The sequence below is a fragment of the Callospermophilus lateralis genome, chromosome 5, assembly GCF_048772815.1.
Source record: "Callospermophilus lateralis isolate mCalLat2 chromosome 5, mCalLat2.hap1, whole genome shotgun sequence".
Classification (NCBI taxonomy): Eukaryota; Metazoa; Chordata; class Mammalia; order Rodentia; family Sciuridae; genus Callospermophilus; species Callospermophilus lateralis.
Genome location: NC_135309.1, coordinates 49,045,347 through 49,062,643, shown reverse-complemented (window position 1 = coordinate 49,062,643; position 17,297 = coordinate 49,045,347). Strand labels below are relative to the sequence as shown.

At 33.4% G+C, this 17,297-nt stretch overlaps 1 protein-coding gene across 1 annotated transcript in view; it reads right to left on the bottom strand.

Annotated features, from left to right (window-relative positions):
- Positions 1 to 17,297, bottom strand: part of Ap3s1 (adaptor related protein complex 3 subunit sigma 1) — an 81,999-nt gene that overhangs the window by 35,754 nt on the left and 28,948 nt on the right. Inside the window, exon 3 of the mRNA XM_076856663.2 lies at positions 16,792 to 16,903. Coding sequence (XP_076712778.1) covers positions 16,792 to 16,903 — 112 coding nt within the window. The remainder of the gene's footprint in view (positions 1 to 16,791; positions 16,904 to 17,297) is intronic.

The following is a 17,297-nucleotide window of genomic DNA, read 5'->3' as shown; positions in this document are numbered from 1 at the left end:
GACTGGTAGACCAATGGTACAGAAGAGAGGACACGGAGACTAACGCACAAAATTACAATTATCTTATATTAGACAAAGGTGCCAAAAACATGCACTGCAGAAAAGATAGCCTCTTCAACAAATGGTGCTAGGAAAACTGGAAATCCATTTGCAACAAAATGAAAATAAACCCCTATTTCTCACCATGCACAAAACTAACTCAAAATGGATCAAGGATTTAGGAATGAAACCAGAGATCTAACAGAAGAAAAGGTAGGCCCTAAACTCCATAATGTGGGATTAGGTCCCAACTTCCTTAATAAGACTCCTTTGGTGCAAGAATTAAAACCAAGAATCAATAAATGGGATGGACTCAAACTAAGAAGTTTCCTCTCAGCAAAAGAAACAATCAGTGAGGTGAATAGAGAGCCTACATCTTGGGAGCAAATCTTTACCTCTCACACATCAGATAGAGCACTAATCTTTAGGGCATATAAAGAACTCAAAAAGCTAAACACACACACACAAAATACAAATAACCTAATCAATAAATGGGCCAAGGACCTGAACAGACACTTCTTAGAAGAGAATATATAATCAATCAACAAATATATGAAAAAAATGTTCATCATTGCTAGCAATTAAAGAAATACGAATCAAAACCACTCTAAGATTTTATCTCACTCCAGTCCAAATAGCAGCTATTATGAATACAAACAACAATAAGTGTTGGCGAGGATGTGGGGGAAAAGGTACACTCATACACTGCTGGTAGGACTGCAAATTGGTGCAGCCAATATGGAAAGCAGTATAGAGATTCTTTGGAAAACTGGGAATGGAACCACCATTTGACCCAGCTATCCTTCTACTCAGTCTACAACCAAAGGATTTAAAAACAGCATACTACAGGGACACAGCCACATCAATGATTATAGCAGCACAATTCACAATAGCTAATTGTGGAACCAACTTAGATGCCCTTCAGTAGATGAATGGATTAAAAAAATGTGGCAGGGGCTGGGGATGTGGCTCAAGCAGTAGCGCGCTCGCCTGGCATGCGTGCGGCCCGGGTTCGATCCTCAGCACCACATACAAACAAAGATGTTGTGTCCGCTGAAAACTAAAGGAAATAAATATTTTAAAATTTCCTCTCTCTCTCCCTCCCTCCCTCCCTCCCTCTCTCTCTCTCTCTCTCTCTTTAAGAAAATGTGGCATATATACACAATGGAATATTACTCAGCATTAAAAGAGAATAAAATCATGGCATTTGCAGGTAAGTGGATGGAGTTAGAGAAGATAATGCTAAGTGTAGTTAGCCAATCCCAAAAAAACCAAATGCCAAATGTTTTCTCTAATATAAGGTGACTGATTTATAGTAGGATAGGGGGAGGGAGCATGGGAGGACTAGATGAACTCTAGATAGGGCAGAGGGGTTGGAGGGGAAGAAAGGGACATGGGATTAGAAATGATGGTGAAATGTGACGGTCATTATTATTCAAAGTACATGTATGAAGACACTAATTGGTGTGAATATACTGTGTATACAATTAGAGATATGAAAAATTGTGCTCTATATGTGTAATAAGAATTGTAATGCATTCCACGGTCATAAATTTTTTTAAAAAAGGTAAAAAAAAAATAAAATAAAATGTATGAATATCTTTTTTTAAAAAGGGTTAAATTGACATGTTATATGACAGAGAAATTATTCAGTGCAAGAAAAGGAGCCATGGATTTAAGAATACTAATAGTGTTCCCAAAGACCTTAAAAAAACCTTTTTAGTGACCAGCAAAATGTTCTAGAGAAATACAACTTGGTTTATTTAGTTCATGCAAACAATAAAAAATTACCACTAAAATACTGAATATACCAACAGAGGTAAGGAAGATAGGTTGAACTTAAAACCAAATCAATTGAACAATAGTTATGAATGAAGCCTATGTCATTCTCCAATAGGTACTGTTGAATGTTCTATTTGGAATCTTTAAAGTATGATGTTGAAGGTGTGTAAACAGCCCTCAACTCAGCATATGATGAGTTTATGGACATTCACATGCCAATATTAGTAAAAATAAACATTTACTGTGTACCTAACACATACTCAACTCTTGGCTTCAATATAAGGAAATTAAGAGTTGCTGAAAGGACCATCTACCTTCTATATCATCATAATGATTCTGAAAGAGTTTACATCAATGACTCTTTTGTGATTTGTTTTTTAAAAGAAACCTAACAAATTAAATACATATTATTGTCACTGCTGCAAGCATTCTAAATAGATTATTTTACTTGATCCTTCATGTAATCTCATAAGACAGATACTCTTACTATCAACCATTTGCAGAAAAGTAATCTAAAGCAAAAAGTTAACTACTAACAGGTAAATGGCAGGGTCCTAATTTAATCTAACAGGTCTCAATGCAGAACTCACCTTCTTATTTACTATTTATACCCCTCAAATAACAACAAAAAATAGTACTTTGTTTTTAATGTAGGAAGTAAGAAATTACATTTTTTGAAAAATATAGAAAATTATATAGCAAAAATTTAAAATGTTTATACTTAACAGATAATATCCCATTTGCAAATTCCTTTAAAATAGAAAAATAACAAAAAAGTGGCTCACAGCATTCATTGAAGTACATTCAGTAAGTTCTCAATGGTTTTACAGTGCTTTAACCATACAACTAGACAAATCCATGAGAACATAAATTCAATCTATGGGAAGTATAAACTAGTCCAGTTGGCAGGGGGACAGAATTTCATCTACCTAAATCAGATGATAAAATTCAAAGAAAACATAAAAATAAGAACCAAATGAAAAGTCATTATGTGTCTTTGGAAACCAGGAGGAAGACATCTGAGTACCTCAAAAAAGCAAAAGAAATGGAAAACACACAGCAGAAGCTGTGTTGTTGGCCATATGGTAGTTATTGTCTTCTGACACTAGAGGGAAGTCATTTTATTAAGACTTTGACCTAGGGAAAAGGGTTTTGAGACCAATCCTATATTTATGTAATGGAGTGTCTGCTACAGTATCCTCATTAGTATATGGGAAAGAATTAATCTCAGGATCTGTCCAAGACTTCTGAAGTCAATAGATAACCTTAGAAACTAAAAAAATGGTTGCCTTGCTAGTGAAATGATTTTTAGTTCAATCAAAGGAGAAACCAAGTCAAGTTAAAAATAAAAAATAACCCAAAATGACCAGGAATACAAATTATGTTTCAATAATAACCCTGAATGTGAATGGCCTAAACTCATCAATTAAAAGTCATAGATTGACAGAGTAGATTAAAAAAAAAAGATCCAACAATATGCTGTTTTCAAGAGACTCATCTCACAGGAAAAGACATCCATAGAATGAAGGTGAACGTGTGGGAAAAAATGTACCACTCACATGGGCCACATAAACAAACAGGGGTTTCCATCCTCAGATAAAGTGGACTTCAAACCAAAGCTAGTGAAAAGAGATAAAGGACATTTCATACTGCTTAAGGGATTCTACATCAAAAGATATAAAACAATCATAAATATCTATACTCCAAACAACAAGGCAGCTAAGTATATCAAACAAACCCTTCTCAACTACAAGAACCAAACAGACCACAACACAATAACACTGGGTGACTTTAATACACTGCTATCGCCCACTGGATAGATCTTCAAACAAAAACTAAACAAAGAAACTATAAAACTCAATAATACAATCAATAAGTTAGACTTAACAGACATATATAGAATATTCCATCTATCAATGAGCAAATACACTTTCTTCTCTTCTCAGCAGCACATGGATACTTCTCCAAAATAGACCAAATGTTATGCGACAAAGCGAGTGGTAGCAAACACACACACAAAAAATAGAGATACTACCCTGAATTCTATCTGAATATAGAATGAAATTATAAATTCTATCCATATATAGAATGAAATTATAAATCAATGATAAAGTAAAAAATAGAAGGTACTCCAACACCTGGAGACTAAACAATACACTATTGAATGATGCCTGGATAACAGAAGACATCAGGGAGGAGATAAAAAAAATTCTCAGAGGCAAATGAGAACTCTGATACAACTTACCAAAATCTCTGGTACTATGAAGGCAATGCTAAGAGGAAAGTTCACCACATGGAGCTCATTCATTAAAAGAAGAAAAAGTCAACAAATAAATGACCTGACTTTAAAGACAAGCCCTAGAAAAAGAGTAGCAAACCAGCACCAAAAGTAATAGAAGACAGGAAATAATTAAAATCAGGGCAGAAATCAATGAAATTGAAACAAAAAAAATTCAAAAAAATGACAAAACAAAAAGCTGATTCTTTAAAAAAAAATTAAACTGACAAACCCTTAGCAACACTAATGAAAAGAAGGAGAGAGAAAACTCAAATTACTAAAATTATTGATGAAAAAGGAAATATCACCACAGACACTACTGAAATACAGAAGACAATTAGAAACTATTTTGAAAATTTATACTCCAGTAAAATAAAAAAACCTCGAAGATACCAACAAATTTAGAGGCATATGATCAACCAAACTGAGTCAAGATGACATACACAATCTAAACAGATTAATTTTAAGCAAGAACACTCCATCAAAAGCCTACCAACCAAGAAAAGCCAGGACCAGACAGATACACAGCTGAGTTCTACAAGACCTACAAAGAAGAATACCAATATTCTTCAAATTATTCAATGAAATAGAAAGGAGGGAACCCTTCCAAACTCATTCTATGAAGCTAATATCATCCTAATACCAAAACCAGGCAGAGACATATCAAGGAAAGAAAATTTTAGATCAATATCCCTGATGCACATTGATACAAAAATTCTCAACAAAATTCTGGCAAATCGCACACAAAAACATTTTTAAAATAGTGCAACATGATCAAGTGGGTTCATTCTAGGAATGCAAGGTTATAATGTAATTCATCACATCAATAGACTTGAAGATAAGAATCATATGATTCAGCCTCCTTATATCAGAAAAATCATTTGGCATTTGGTATTTTGGGATTGGCTAATTTCACTTAGCATTAGAAATAGATGAACTCTAGAGAGGGCAGAAAGGCTGGAGGGGAAGAGAGGGAATATGGGGTTAGAAATGACGGTGGAATGTAATGGTCATTATTATCTAAAGTAAATGTATGAAGACATGAATTGGTGTAAATATACTTTGTATACAACCAGAGATATGAAAATTGTGCTCTATATGTGTAATAAAAATTGTAATGCATTCTGCTGTCATATATAAAAAAAGAATCATATGATTATATCAATTGATTCAGAGAAAGCATTTGACAAAATACAGTACTTTTTCATGTTCAAAACACTAGAAAAACTAGGGATGGTAGGAACATATTTTAATACTGTAAAATATATCATCATTCTAAATGGAGAAAAATTAAAAGCATCCCCTACAAACTGGAATAAGACAGTGATGCTCTTTTTTACCACTTCTATTCAACATCGTCCTTGAAACTCTAGCCAGAGCAACTAGACAGACAAAGAAATTCAAGGGTTATGAATAGGAAAAGAAGAACTCAAAACTACCATTATTTGCTGATGACCTGATTCTATACGTAAAGGATCCAAAAAACTCTACAACAAAACTTAATAAATGAATTCGGCAAAGCAGCAGAATATAAATCAACACCCATAAATCAAATGCATTTTTATACATCAGTGATGAATCCTCTGAAAGACAAATTAGGAAACCTACACCATTCACAGTAGCCTCAAAAAAAAAATTAAATTAAATACTTGTCTTTCACTTCTTTTGTTGATTCCCAAGTATTTTGTTGATTCCCCTCTACAATGAAAACTATAGAACACTAAAGAAAGAAATTGAAGATGACCTTGGAAGATGGATAGATCTCCCATGTTCTTGGATAGGTTAATATTGTCAAAATGGCCATACTACCTAAAACTCTATACTGATTCAACGTGATTCCAATTAAAATCCCAATGTCATTCCTTATAGAAATAGAAAAAGAAAACATGAAATTCATTTGGAAAAATAAGAGACCCAGAATAGCCAAAGCAATTCTTAGCAAGAAGAGTGGAGCAGGAGGCATCACAGACCTTAAACTGTGCTACAAAGCTATAGTAACAAAAACGGCATGGTATTGGCACAAAAATAGACATGTAGAACAATGGTACAGATAGATGATACAGAGACAAACCCACATAAATTCAATTATTTCACACTAGACAAGGTGTTAAAAACATACATTGGAGAAAAGATAGCCTCTTCAACAAATGGTGCCAGGAGAACTGGAAATCCATATGCAGTAAAATGAAACTAAAACCCTATCTCTTACTATGAACAAATCTCAACTCAGAGTGGATCAAGGACCTAGGAATTAGTCCAGAGACCCTGCACCTAATAGAGGAAAAGAAGGCCCAAATCTTCATCACATCAGATTAGACCCTGACTTCCTTAACAAGATTTCTATAGTGCAAGAAAGCTGGGAATGGAACTACCATTTGATCCAGTTATCCCACTCCTTGGTCTATACCCAAAAGACTTAAAATCATCATACTATAGTAAGTAACATAGCCACATCAATGTTTATAGTAGCTCAATTCATATTCCTAATTTTAATAATTATACTGTATTTATGGAAGATTTTAATTTGAGGAGTCTGGGTGAACATATATGGTATGTGAGAATTCTTTGTACTATATACTCCATTCTTTTGTAAGTTTAGAATAATTTCAATAAGGAATTTTTTTTTTTAATTCTTAAAAGAAAAAAGAATTTTGTTGGTAATAGGGATTGAACCCAGCGGCACTTTACCACTGAGCATGTCTTCAGCCCTTTTTATTTTTTATTTTGAGAAAGGGTCTTGCTAAGTTGCTTAGGGCCTTGTTGAGTTGCTGAAGCTGGACTTGAACTTGCCATCCTCCTGCCTCAGCCTCCTGAATTGCTGGGATTATAAATATGTGCCACTGCACCCAGCTAAAAAGAAAAAAAAAATTCATATTAAGCTCAAAGGTCACTTTCCTATTACTTCCTTATAAACAACCATTCTACACTAGGAAATGACCAGTTTACCTTAAATCAAAGGAAAACAGTATCGTAGGCTTAATTTTTCTCTCCTAAACCGATATTATGAAAGAGAAAATAAATTTTAAATGCTTCCCAGCTCCAAAATTCTGACTGTAAATATCTAAGTTCCAAAATATACCCTTTATCACTTTGAAATCAGGAATAATGTGTCCATTATATTCTATGCCTTATGCCAACTGCTTATATTCATTAGCTCTAATTCTTTAAAAAAAAATAAAGATGGCAAGGTAGATATAAATATTTCATCAGCTCTAATTTTTACAAAGTGCTGTCAAGATAAGAACGTATATCATCACTTACTAAAAAGAAAACTAGGAAAAGAAGAAGCTAAGTAATTTTCCCAATTGTTAGATTGGAGACCTAAGGCTCAAGCTCATACTATCATCTGACTCTACCTTGACACCAACTTGACACCATGATGCTGTCCAAGATGACTGCTGAGATAGCAACAAAACATGTAAATTAGAAAAGTAGGTATCATCAAATTTTATACCAGGATTAATCATGAAAAAGTGGTAATAAAAAAATTGGAAGCAATTATTTTATTTCTAATTACTGGAAACTGAACTTCTCAACCATGAAAATAAGAGGAAAAGATTAATACTAGGCAACTTTAATAGTCTCCAAATTGTTTGTAGAAATATTTTCCTGGTTTCCCACATATACATGAGAAACAAATATTATTCAAAATATTCTAGAAACAAGAATATGGTTAGTAGACAAAATCATTCTAAAATGATCCTGGGCATTCACAATTCACTCTAGAGTGCCTAGAAAAGAAGTCTGCTGGGCCAGATCTCCCTCTTTTTCCATCAGTAGGAACTGCACAAGAACTAAATTTCCCATAGAACCAGAAGTTTGTTTCACCTCCACAGAGGAGCCACAACTTCCCACAATCTCCAAGGACTGGGTAGGTTTTCCCAATTTTTAAAACCAGGTGGCAACTAATCCTAGATATCCCAGGCTTAAACAGCATATCTGTCACTCCACTACAGACGATCCTTTCAAGCCTATTCTGATAATAAAAGGACAATGATGGGCTGGGGGTGGTTCCACAAATATACCACTCTATGTTCAGTAGGTCCATAGCACCTGCCTTAGCATTAATTTGCTATGGGATAATGGGAAAATCAAGAGATCTTTTCTCATTTAAATATTGTTGGCTTACAAGTTTCCCCAATTCAGCCTATTTTTTATCATATAAATGTGCTACCATGTAAAATTCATCCCATGCTATCACACAACAAATAGGATAGCATGGCAAGATAGATATAAATATTTCTTTCACAAAAATTTCTAAAAATGAGAAAGTTAGAAAAATAAAAGGAATCCTTTATCTAATTGAATAGTAGTAAAATAGTTCATATGCCTTTCTTAAAAATATATGCTTTAATGAAAACGTTAACTGAAAAACCAGACTACCATACATCAATGATCTAGTCACAATCATCTGTACAATATCTTTTTTTTAATTAATGCTCACACCTACTTTATGGGTTGATATTATTACCTCCACTTTGCAGGCAAGGAAAACTAGATAGGGTCAAAGAGGTTAAATAACTTACCAAAAGTTATATATCTAGTATATAACAGAACCCAGATGGATTTAACTACTACAAGATACAAGATTGCTTTAATTTGCTGATCTTTCTAACAACCTTAAAAGATCTATAGGCAGCATGTTTGAAATAAGCATACTTCAGACAGAGTTGAACAATTTTAGGCCTATGAAGATGAAATAACTTGGTCTATATTATACTAAATTAGCATAGCAGCCATAAATAAAACAATTTTACAAAAGTTAGACTAACAGTAATATAATAATAACAAATACTATACAGAGTGCTTTGATTTAAAAACATTCTAACACTGTAGTCAAAACATCTTTGTAAACATAAAGAAAGGTTTAGCTGTTAATTTTTTCACTACAAATGAACAAGTCTGATGCTGTGATAATTGTTACACATAATACAGAAAACTAGCAGGAATTCAGAACGAGCCAGTGAACGTTTTATGCTTCAACATTATCAGTATGGCATAAGAAACTAATTGGAGACAATACGACCATTTATAAATAACTCAAACAACCTAACATTAATATTTAATGAACTTTTATTCTAGGTCTGTCTGTAAATATTTTAACACTTCCAACGAAGACATGCTACAACAGAAAGGACTCCTCAAAAAGCTAGGTATTAATTCTGAAATTTGTTTACATGGTAATCAATATCGCAACAAAATGGTATATATCAAGAATAAAAAAGGAGTTTTCTTTTTCTTTTCCAATTTATGGAGAACTAGGGGATAAAGCAAACAGAAGCTGATTATTCATTTGGGTTCTACGATATTAAAAATTCCATAGAATTTACTTATAATGCCTTCTCCTAGATACAAGATATAAAGTAAAATCTCAGACAACATATGCATACTTTAGGAACACTAACTCTTTGCATAAAAATGTTTACCTCCAATTATCATTTGAATGGTATCATTTTAAACACCTAAAATATAATAATTATAAACATGTTTAGTAGTTATACATTGATACTTTCTTGATCTGTTCTTAAAATATGTAAGACAAAGAGATTTGGATCTAAATTCTTGGTTTATAAATTTTTCACTTTTACTTTTTACATGAAAGTTGCCTTTCTCAAAAACCAGAACATGAACAAATCAAGAAAATCAGTTTTAAATAAGCCCTAAAAGCTGTCTGATGAAAGAGAAGCAAACATAGTAAGTTTTTCACTTGCATCTTTGTTCATTCAATGTTTTTAGAGTGACTGACTCATGCATGCTCAGCACTCCCTCTTAAGTATTTAATCACCTTAAGTAATCAAGGTGAAAGACAAAAACTACAGAACTTCCAATATGTTCTTTGTAGTGACAGACTTGGTAATTGTAAAGTAGACTATAGACTTATTTCCAATCGACTCCCATAGAAACACTCTATAAGGTCTTTTGAAAATAGCTTTAGTTGACTTTTGTAATGGGAAAAATGACACAATTCTCCTGAAATTCTGTTTTAACTTATTTAATATCAAAACAAATTATTGGAGTGAGGGGAGTAGCTCAATGGTAGAGCATATGCTTAGCATGTGTGAGACGTTGAGCTCAATTCCCAACCCAAAAACAAAGAAAAAAGATATTGTCAATGTTTGAATATTAATGGCTAAAAAATTCTGTAAAACACAAAAGATAGTTTCCACTTTCCACATCACAGAATGTACTTCAGATACACGTAGGAAATATGTAGGATATTTGTTCTTTGACAATTCCCCTCCTAATTTCCCTCTAAGATATACCAACTATTCTGTCTTAATAATTAAGTTGAGACACAGCATCAAAAAAATAATCAGAGATGACTACTTTCTCTCAGGACACAAGACAAAAAAAAAAATTTTGATTTACTTCTAGGAAAATTAATGTTTATTTTAATTGTTCTTAACTGCAATATTTCTCTTCAACAGAACAGACTGAATTTGAAATGAAATACTTTCTCCTCTTTTACCTCTTAACACTTCTAGTGGTTAGCTCAGATAAGTAAAAGACAGTATGTGGAATGTAGTGTTTATCTACCATGTACATCAGTCAGAGACAACTGAGTTATAAAAAGCAGAATTCCATATTAAAAAATCTTGTTCTGTAGAAATACAAAGATACCTTAAAATAAAATATATATAATCAATTAACTACTCCATATATGAAATAAATAAAGAAATGTAATAATGAATGAAGTTAGAAGGCAATGGCAGTACATAGTCCTGATCAACATTTAACTAATCCATATGTAAGCCAAGTGTGGATTCCATTTCTTTATAAAAAAAAAAAAAAAAAGGAAAAAAAGGGGCTAGGGCTGGGGCTCAGCAGTAGAGTGCTCACCTAAGCATGTGCGAGGCCCTGAGTTCGATTCTCAGCACCACATAAAAATAAATAAATAAAGATATTGTGACCAACTAAAAAATAAATATTTTTAAAAAAAGAAAAGAAAATTCTAGGAAACCAAAACAAAACAGTATTTTTTAAGTAGTGGAATAAAATGAACATACATTCAAGGATCTTGGGGCTTATTTAATATCACAAGTTCAAAAATTTTTTTTGAATTTTCTTAGAGCTTTACATATTAAGAAAAATGTATATTCTACCTCATTATATTTGTGCGCACGCACACACACACATTTATCTTAAAAGTGTAATTTTCTCACCCCATCACCTCCGAATTAAAAAAAAAAAAAATACCCTTGGAATATTTCCCACAATTATTTTGTTTCATGTAACTCTGATACCTATCCCTTCCTCAAAACCTGGAATTCAAGATTTGAGAGTAATCTGGTAATATGAATAGGTCCAATTATCATTTAACTACTTTTTCTTCTTTGCTTTATTGACAATTTTTAATATCTAAAGCTTTAACTACTTCTGATATTTCTAAGCTTGGTTTCTCAGAATTTATTATGTTTTCTGCTTCTGCATGGGTTAATTTCTCATTTATTCTATAACATTAGAGATCAAACCATGTCTCCTTACCTGATTTCAAAAATGTAAAACTTATTTGACAAAGAAAACTTCCTTTTGACATGCAGTTTTCTCCAACTTACAATTACCATCACACATTTACATTTTTGTACTATTCAGAAAGAAAACATAAATTCTGTGTGTTCCTTCATAATAATCTTAATTCAGTACAATTATTTCTAGCAACTACATATTTTGGAAGTTAATTTTTAACTTTTTAATAGAAGGTATTATAAAGAGGAAATACAAAAATCCTAAGTGTATACAGAACTTACTGGTTTTCATAAATTAAACATACCAACTTAGCTCAGATTTTTTTAAATGGTGTTAGTAACTATTATATTTATTTAGTAACTTCTGTACCATTTAGTAACTATTATATTTTAAGTTCTAGCTAACTCCTTTAACCTTTGATATTTTACATAGAATGCTAAATATGAGGCTTTAACTGTACTCACTCATTCACTAGCTCATTACTCTTTCAGCAATAATTGTTTGAGTACCCACTATATGTATGAAGCCACCTATACACTGGGAATAAATAGGTAAACAAAATAAATGAAAATCCTAGCCATCACAGACCTTATATTCTAATAAGGGTAAATGATAACAAAAACAACAAAGTAGGTCAACTATATACTATATTGGTGATAGGTGCTAAGGAAAAGAATAATAAAAACAGGCAAGGGGTTAGGAAATGTAGAACTTTTAGGAAGAATGGCCAGAGAATACCATATTGAGAAGGTTACATCTGGGTCAAAATCTGAAAGAATGATGGAGCTAGCAATGGGAGTATCAAATAGAAAAACATTCTAGGTGCAAAGATCAGCAAGTACAAAAGGCTTTAAGATAGGGGCATGTCTAGTATATGTGAGAAACAGCAAGGAGACTACGCAAAGTGGAAAGAAATTTTGGATGATGAAGGAATTAGATGATGAAGTAAGATAAGTAACAGGGGACAGGAGTCAGGTCATTCATGGCAGCATGGTTAAGGAATCTGGCTTTTACTCTGAGTGAAAAATGAAGTCATGAAAGAATTTTGAATGAAAGAGCATAAGGCATGCACTTTAATAATGTCACTCTGGTTGTCGCACAGAGAAAAGACCAAAGAGAAAACAGACAAAACAGTGAAAGCAGGGAGACCAATCAGAAAACTACTAGTATAATCCAGGCAAGAATTATGATGGCTTGGACCAAAGTGGTGGCAGTGCAGAAGGAAGTAATCAGTCAGATCCTGGGTATGCAACAGGATTTGTGGAAGAAACAGATGTGGGAGGGATCAGAAAATCAAAGTCAAGGAAAAGCCAAGATTTGGCTGGTTCAACTGGAAGAGTGAAGTTACTATTAAATGATAAGGGAAAAGTGCAGGAGGTACAGATTTTTGATAGACTACTACAGTTTGGAATATGTTAAGTTTGAGGTCTTTATAAGATACCCAAAGGAGCTGCCCAATAGGTAGTAGAAGAAAGGTGTAGGCTGAAGACTTAAATGTTGATGTTATCAATACATAACATTTGGGTAAAATCACCTAGCAAATGAATAGAGCCAAAAAAGTGAAGACATTCAAGGATGGAACCCTAGGTCTAAACATTATCAAAGTTTAGATTAGGTAAGCAAGTTGTCCTAGAAACCAAGTAAAGCAAGTATTTCATCAAATAAAGATGAGAACATTTGGATTCAGCAACAGTAAGGTTAGATGTCTGACTGGAGGGCTTAAGAGAGAACAAGAGAAGAAATATCTGAAATGGTATATCCTTCTTAAAAAGTGTTTTATTCTCAAGGGAGGGAACAAAATGAGGCAATGGCTGGAGAGTGAACTAGGGGAAAGATTCTTTTTTTTTTTTTTTTAATTAATGAAACAACATCTTGTAGGTTGGTAGGAATGATTTAAAAGACAGAAAAAAATAAAGATATAAAAGAAAAAAGGAGGATTACTAGAATGATGACAAGGTAAAAACTACTATATGAGTGCATGAATTGGCCTTAGCAGGGAGCATGGTGAGTTCCTTTCTCACAGAAGACAAAGAAAAGTACATAGATATGGATGTAGATAGCTAGGTAGATAGTGGAAGCCTGCAGAAATTCTCTTCTGATTGAGTCAATTTTATCTTTGATCTAAGCAGCAAGATGGAAACAGTGCTACAGATTTGAGCAGAAAGCAGGATACATCAAAAGTCATCTAGAAGTATGAGAATAAATAAAATCTGATTACTGGGTAGCATTAAGGACTCATGAGATTAGGGATCATGAACTAAAAGTGAGACCAGGTGTGCAACAAAATGAAATTAAATCCCTATCTCTCACCATGCACAAAACTCAAAGTGGATCAAGGACCTAGGAATTAGTTCAGAGACACTGAATTTAATAGAAGAAAAAGTAGGCCCAAATTTTCATCATGTTGGATTAGGCCCCTACTTCCTTAATAAGACTGCTATAGCACAAGAATTAAAATCAAGAATCAATAAATGGGATGTCTTCAAATTAAAAAGCTTCTTCTCAGCAAAAGAAACAATCAGTGAGGTGAATAGAGAGCCTACATTTTGGGAGAGAATTTTTACCACATGTACATCAGATAGAGCATTAATCTCTAGGATATATAAAGAACTCAAAAATCTTAACACCAAAAAACCAAATAACCCAATCAATAAATGGGCCAAGGAACTGAACAGATACTTCTCAGAAGATGATATACAATCAACAAATATATGAAAAAGTGTTCAACATCTCTAGCAATTAGAGAAATGCAAATCAAAAGTACTCCAAGATTTCATCTCACTCCAGTCAAAAAGGCAGCCATTAAGAATACAAACAACAACAAGTACTGGCGATGTGGGGGAAAAGGCACACTCATACATTGCTGGTGGGACTGCAAATTGGTGCAGCCAATATGGAAAGCAGTAGAGAGATTCCTTGGAAAACTGGGAATGGAACCACCATTTGACCCAGCTATCCCACTCCTCAGTCTATACCCAAAGGACTTAACAACATCATATTACCAGGACACAGTCACATCAATGTTTACAGAAAGAGACAATATTTTCCTGCCAAACAAAGCAGCACAATTCACTATAGCTAAATTGTGGAACCAACTTAGATGCCCTTCAGTAGATTAATGGATAAAGAAAATGTGGTATATATATATATACAATGGAATATTATTCAGCATTAAAAGAGAATAAAATCATGGCATTTGCAGGTAAATGGATGGAGTTGGAGAATATAATACTAAGTGAAGTTAGCCAATCCCAAAAAAACAAATGCTGAATGTTTTCTCTGATATAAGGATGCTGATTCATAATGGGGTTGGCGGGGAGCATGGGAGGAATAGACAAACTCTAGACAGAGCAAAGGGGAGGGAGGGGTCGGGTGGGGGGCATGAGGGTAGGAAAGATGGTGGAATGAGATGGACATCATTACCCTAAATATATGTATGAAGACATGAAAGATGTGACTCTATTTTGTGTATAACCAGAGATATAAAAAATAATGCTCTATATGTGTAATACGAACTGTAATGCATTCTGCAAATTAGAATAAAAAAATAAAGGAAAAAAATGAGACCAGGAAGTATGGTTGTTTCTTTTCCTCTAGATATTTTCACATGTATGAATGCAGGCAAGGAGCTAAGTGTACAGAGCTAAGATTATCATGACAGACTGGAATTTAATCTGAGGAAGGAAAGGTAGGATGGCAGGATCACAGAGTAAAAATTTTTTCTAATTCAATTTTTAAAATGAAGGGACCTGATAGGCCCAAAGGCTTGTTGAAGGAACTAATATGAAAAGATAAGAGGTGTTGACAAAAGAAAAAAACTGAAATTGAGATTATGAAATGACTGAAGTCCAGATAAAAATAAGGTCTAGAAATTATTAGTAAGATGATTTAGAAGGCAAAATTCTTCGGATGAAGAGTACTGGGTTTCAAGAAGACATCAGGCTATGGGAAAAATTATACACAGAAACATTGAAGTCACCAAGAATTATAAACAATCTTGAAGTTCATTTTCAGTGAACAGAAAATAAAATCTGTTAGGAGACAATTCTCTGTGTATTTCATGTTTCTGCAGATACTGTGAGTGGAAACACGCTATCTTTGTTCTGGATTATCTTTTACAGCATGCTATATAACAAACACCTTCAGAAAACTGAGAGCATCCTCCTCCAGAGAAAAACATGAAGAAAGAGACAATATTTTCCTGCCTAACAAAGGCAGACATGTTCTGTGCCCCTTATCAAAATTCCAGATCCCTAAGCTTGCGGTTTCTTGTATGTAATTCAATATACTGTATACACATCTCTCCTGGCCCTCTTCACGGCACTCCTCAAACTGAGGAACCAGTCAAAGCAAATGTTGTTATTTTAACTGATCTTTTTTTTTTTTTTTAAATCATATTTTTGCCATTAGTAATAAAGTCTTTTATCTCTGGCCCAGAAGTTTCCTATCTTATGCCAACATCCATGAAACTATGAAGGTTAACTTGTCAGCTTGCAAACAAAGTAAAATCTCAGACCTTTGACAGTTTGTTAACAGAATCTCCAAGAAATGGGATAGAAAGAGATGACTGCAACCAAATGCAGAAAAGGGATAATATACGATAAAATCTGGAGATATTTTAGAAGAGAGAATGTTCTGGAAAAAGCAAAGAGCATGCCTTCAGGCTCAGTGATATAAAAAAAAGCAAGAGAAAACGCTACTACTTGAGAGGGTTGAAGGTAGTACCATAAGAAAAGGAAGATTTAACTTAGAAAAAAAAGTGAAGTAATATAAATAGAGATTAATGATAAATCTTTTCTAACGTCCCTACAACTTTTTTCAGGAGACAGGAAGTAGGTTTTAGAGTCAGATTTGGATACATGTGGTGAGAGATCCATGAGTTTTTGGCTCCTCGTGGTAATTCACATGAACAGGAAAAAAGCATGATGAAATCAGTTGAGATTAGTTTTAATCAGATTAAATTAGTCTGCTTATTTCTATAGTCTCTATTCTTTTATCCACCCAAAAGCTTATGAAACACTTTTATTTTTTCTAATCGTACAAAACATCATTCCAGGGGGGGGGAAAAATCTTTTCAGCGCTATGAATTTAATCTAGGGTCTCAGCATGCTAGGCAAGCATTCTACCAATGAGTTACACTCCAGTTCTTAGAAAATTTTATACATAAAAGTTTCAAAAAACAGAAAACTGTTACTTAAAACATTAAGAAGCAGTTGTTAACTTACTTGAATTAGATCTAAAATGCCAAGTTCACTTTCTGAAGAATCCACACAGAAGACAAAATATAGGGTCGCATAATGTCTATAAATCAGTTTGTTGTCAGATCCTCCAATTAATCTAAATGACAAAACAAAACAATTGAAATGTTAAGGGGAACAAAATTATTCAAATCATTTGCATTAGCTCAAACAAAGTAACAGTATGTTTAAAACCTCTTATAAAATGAAACATTCAAATGAACTTATTTCAGAAAATAAGAAAATTAAGATGACTATTTTCCTCAGAAATGTCAAGTGAAAGAAGCCAGTGTCTAATTTTAGTTCATACATTCAGTGAACTATTCACTGATTACTAGGTGCTAGGCACCGAAAGTGCATAAAGATCAACAAACAAATAAGATTACCAGATGGTAGATGACTGTACATATAAAATCAAAATAGGACAATGCCATATTGAAGGGTTTACTACTTCAGACTAAAGATTAAGAAAGAGTGACATTTAGGCTGAAATC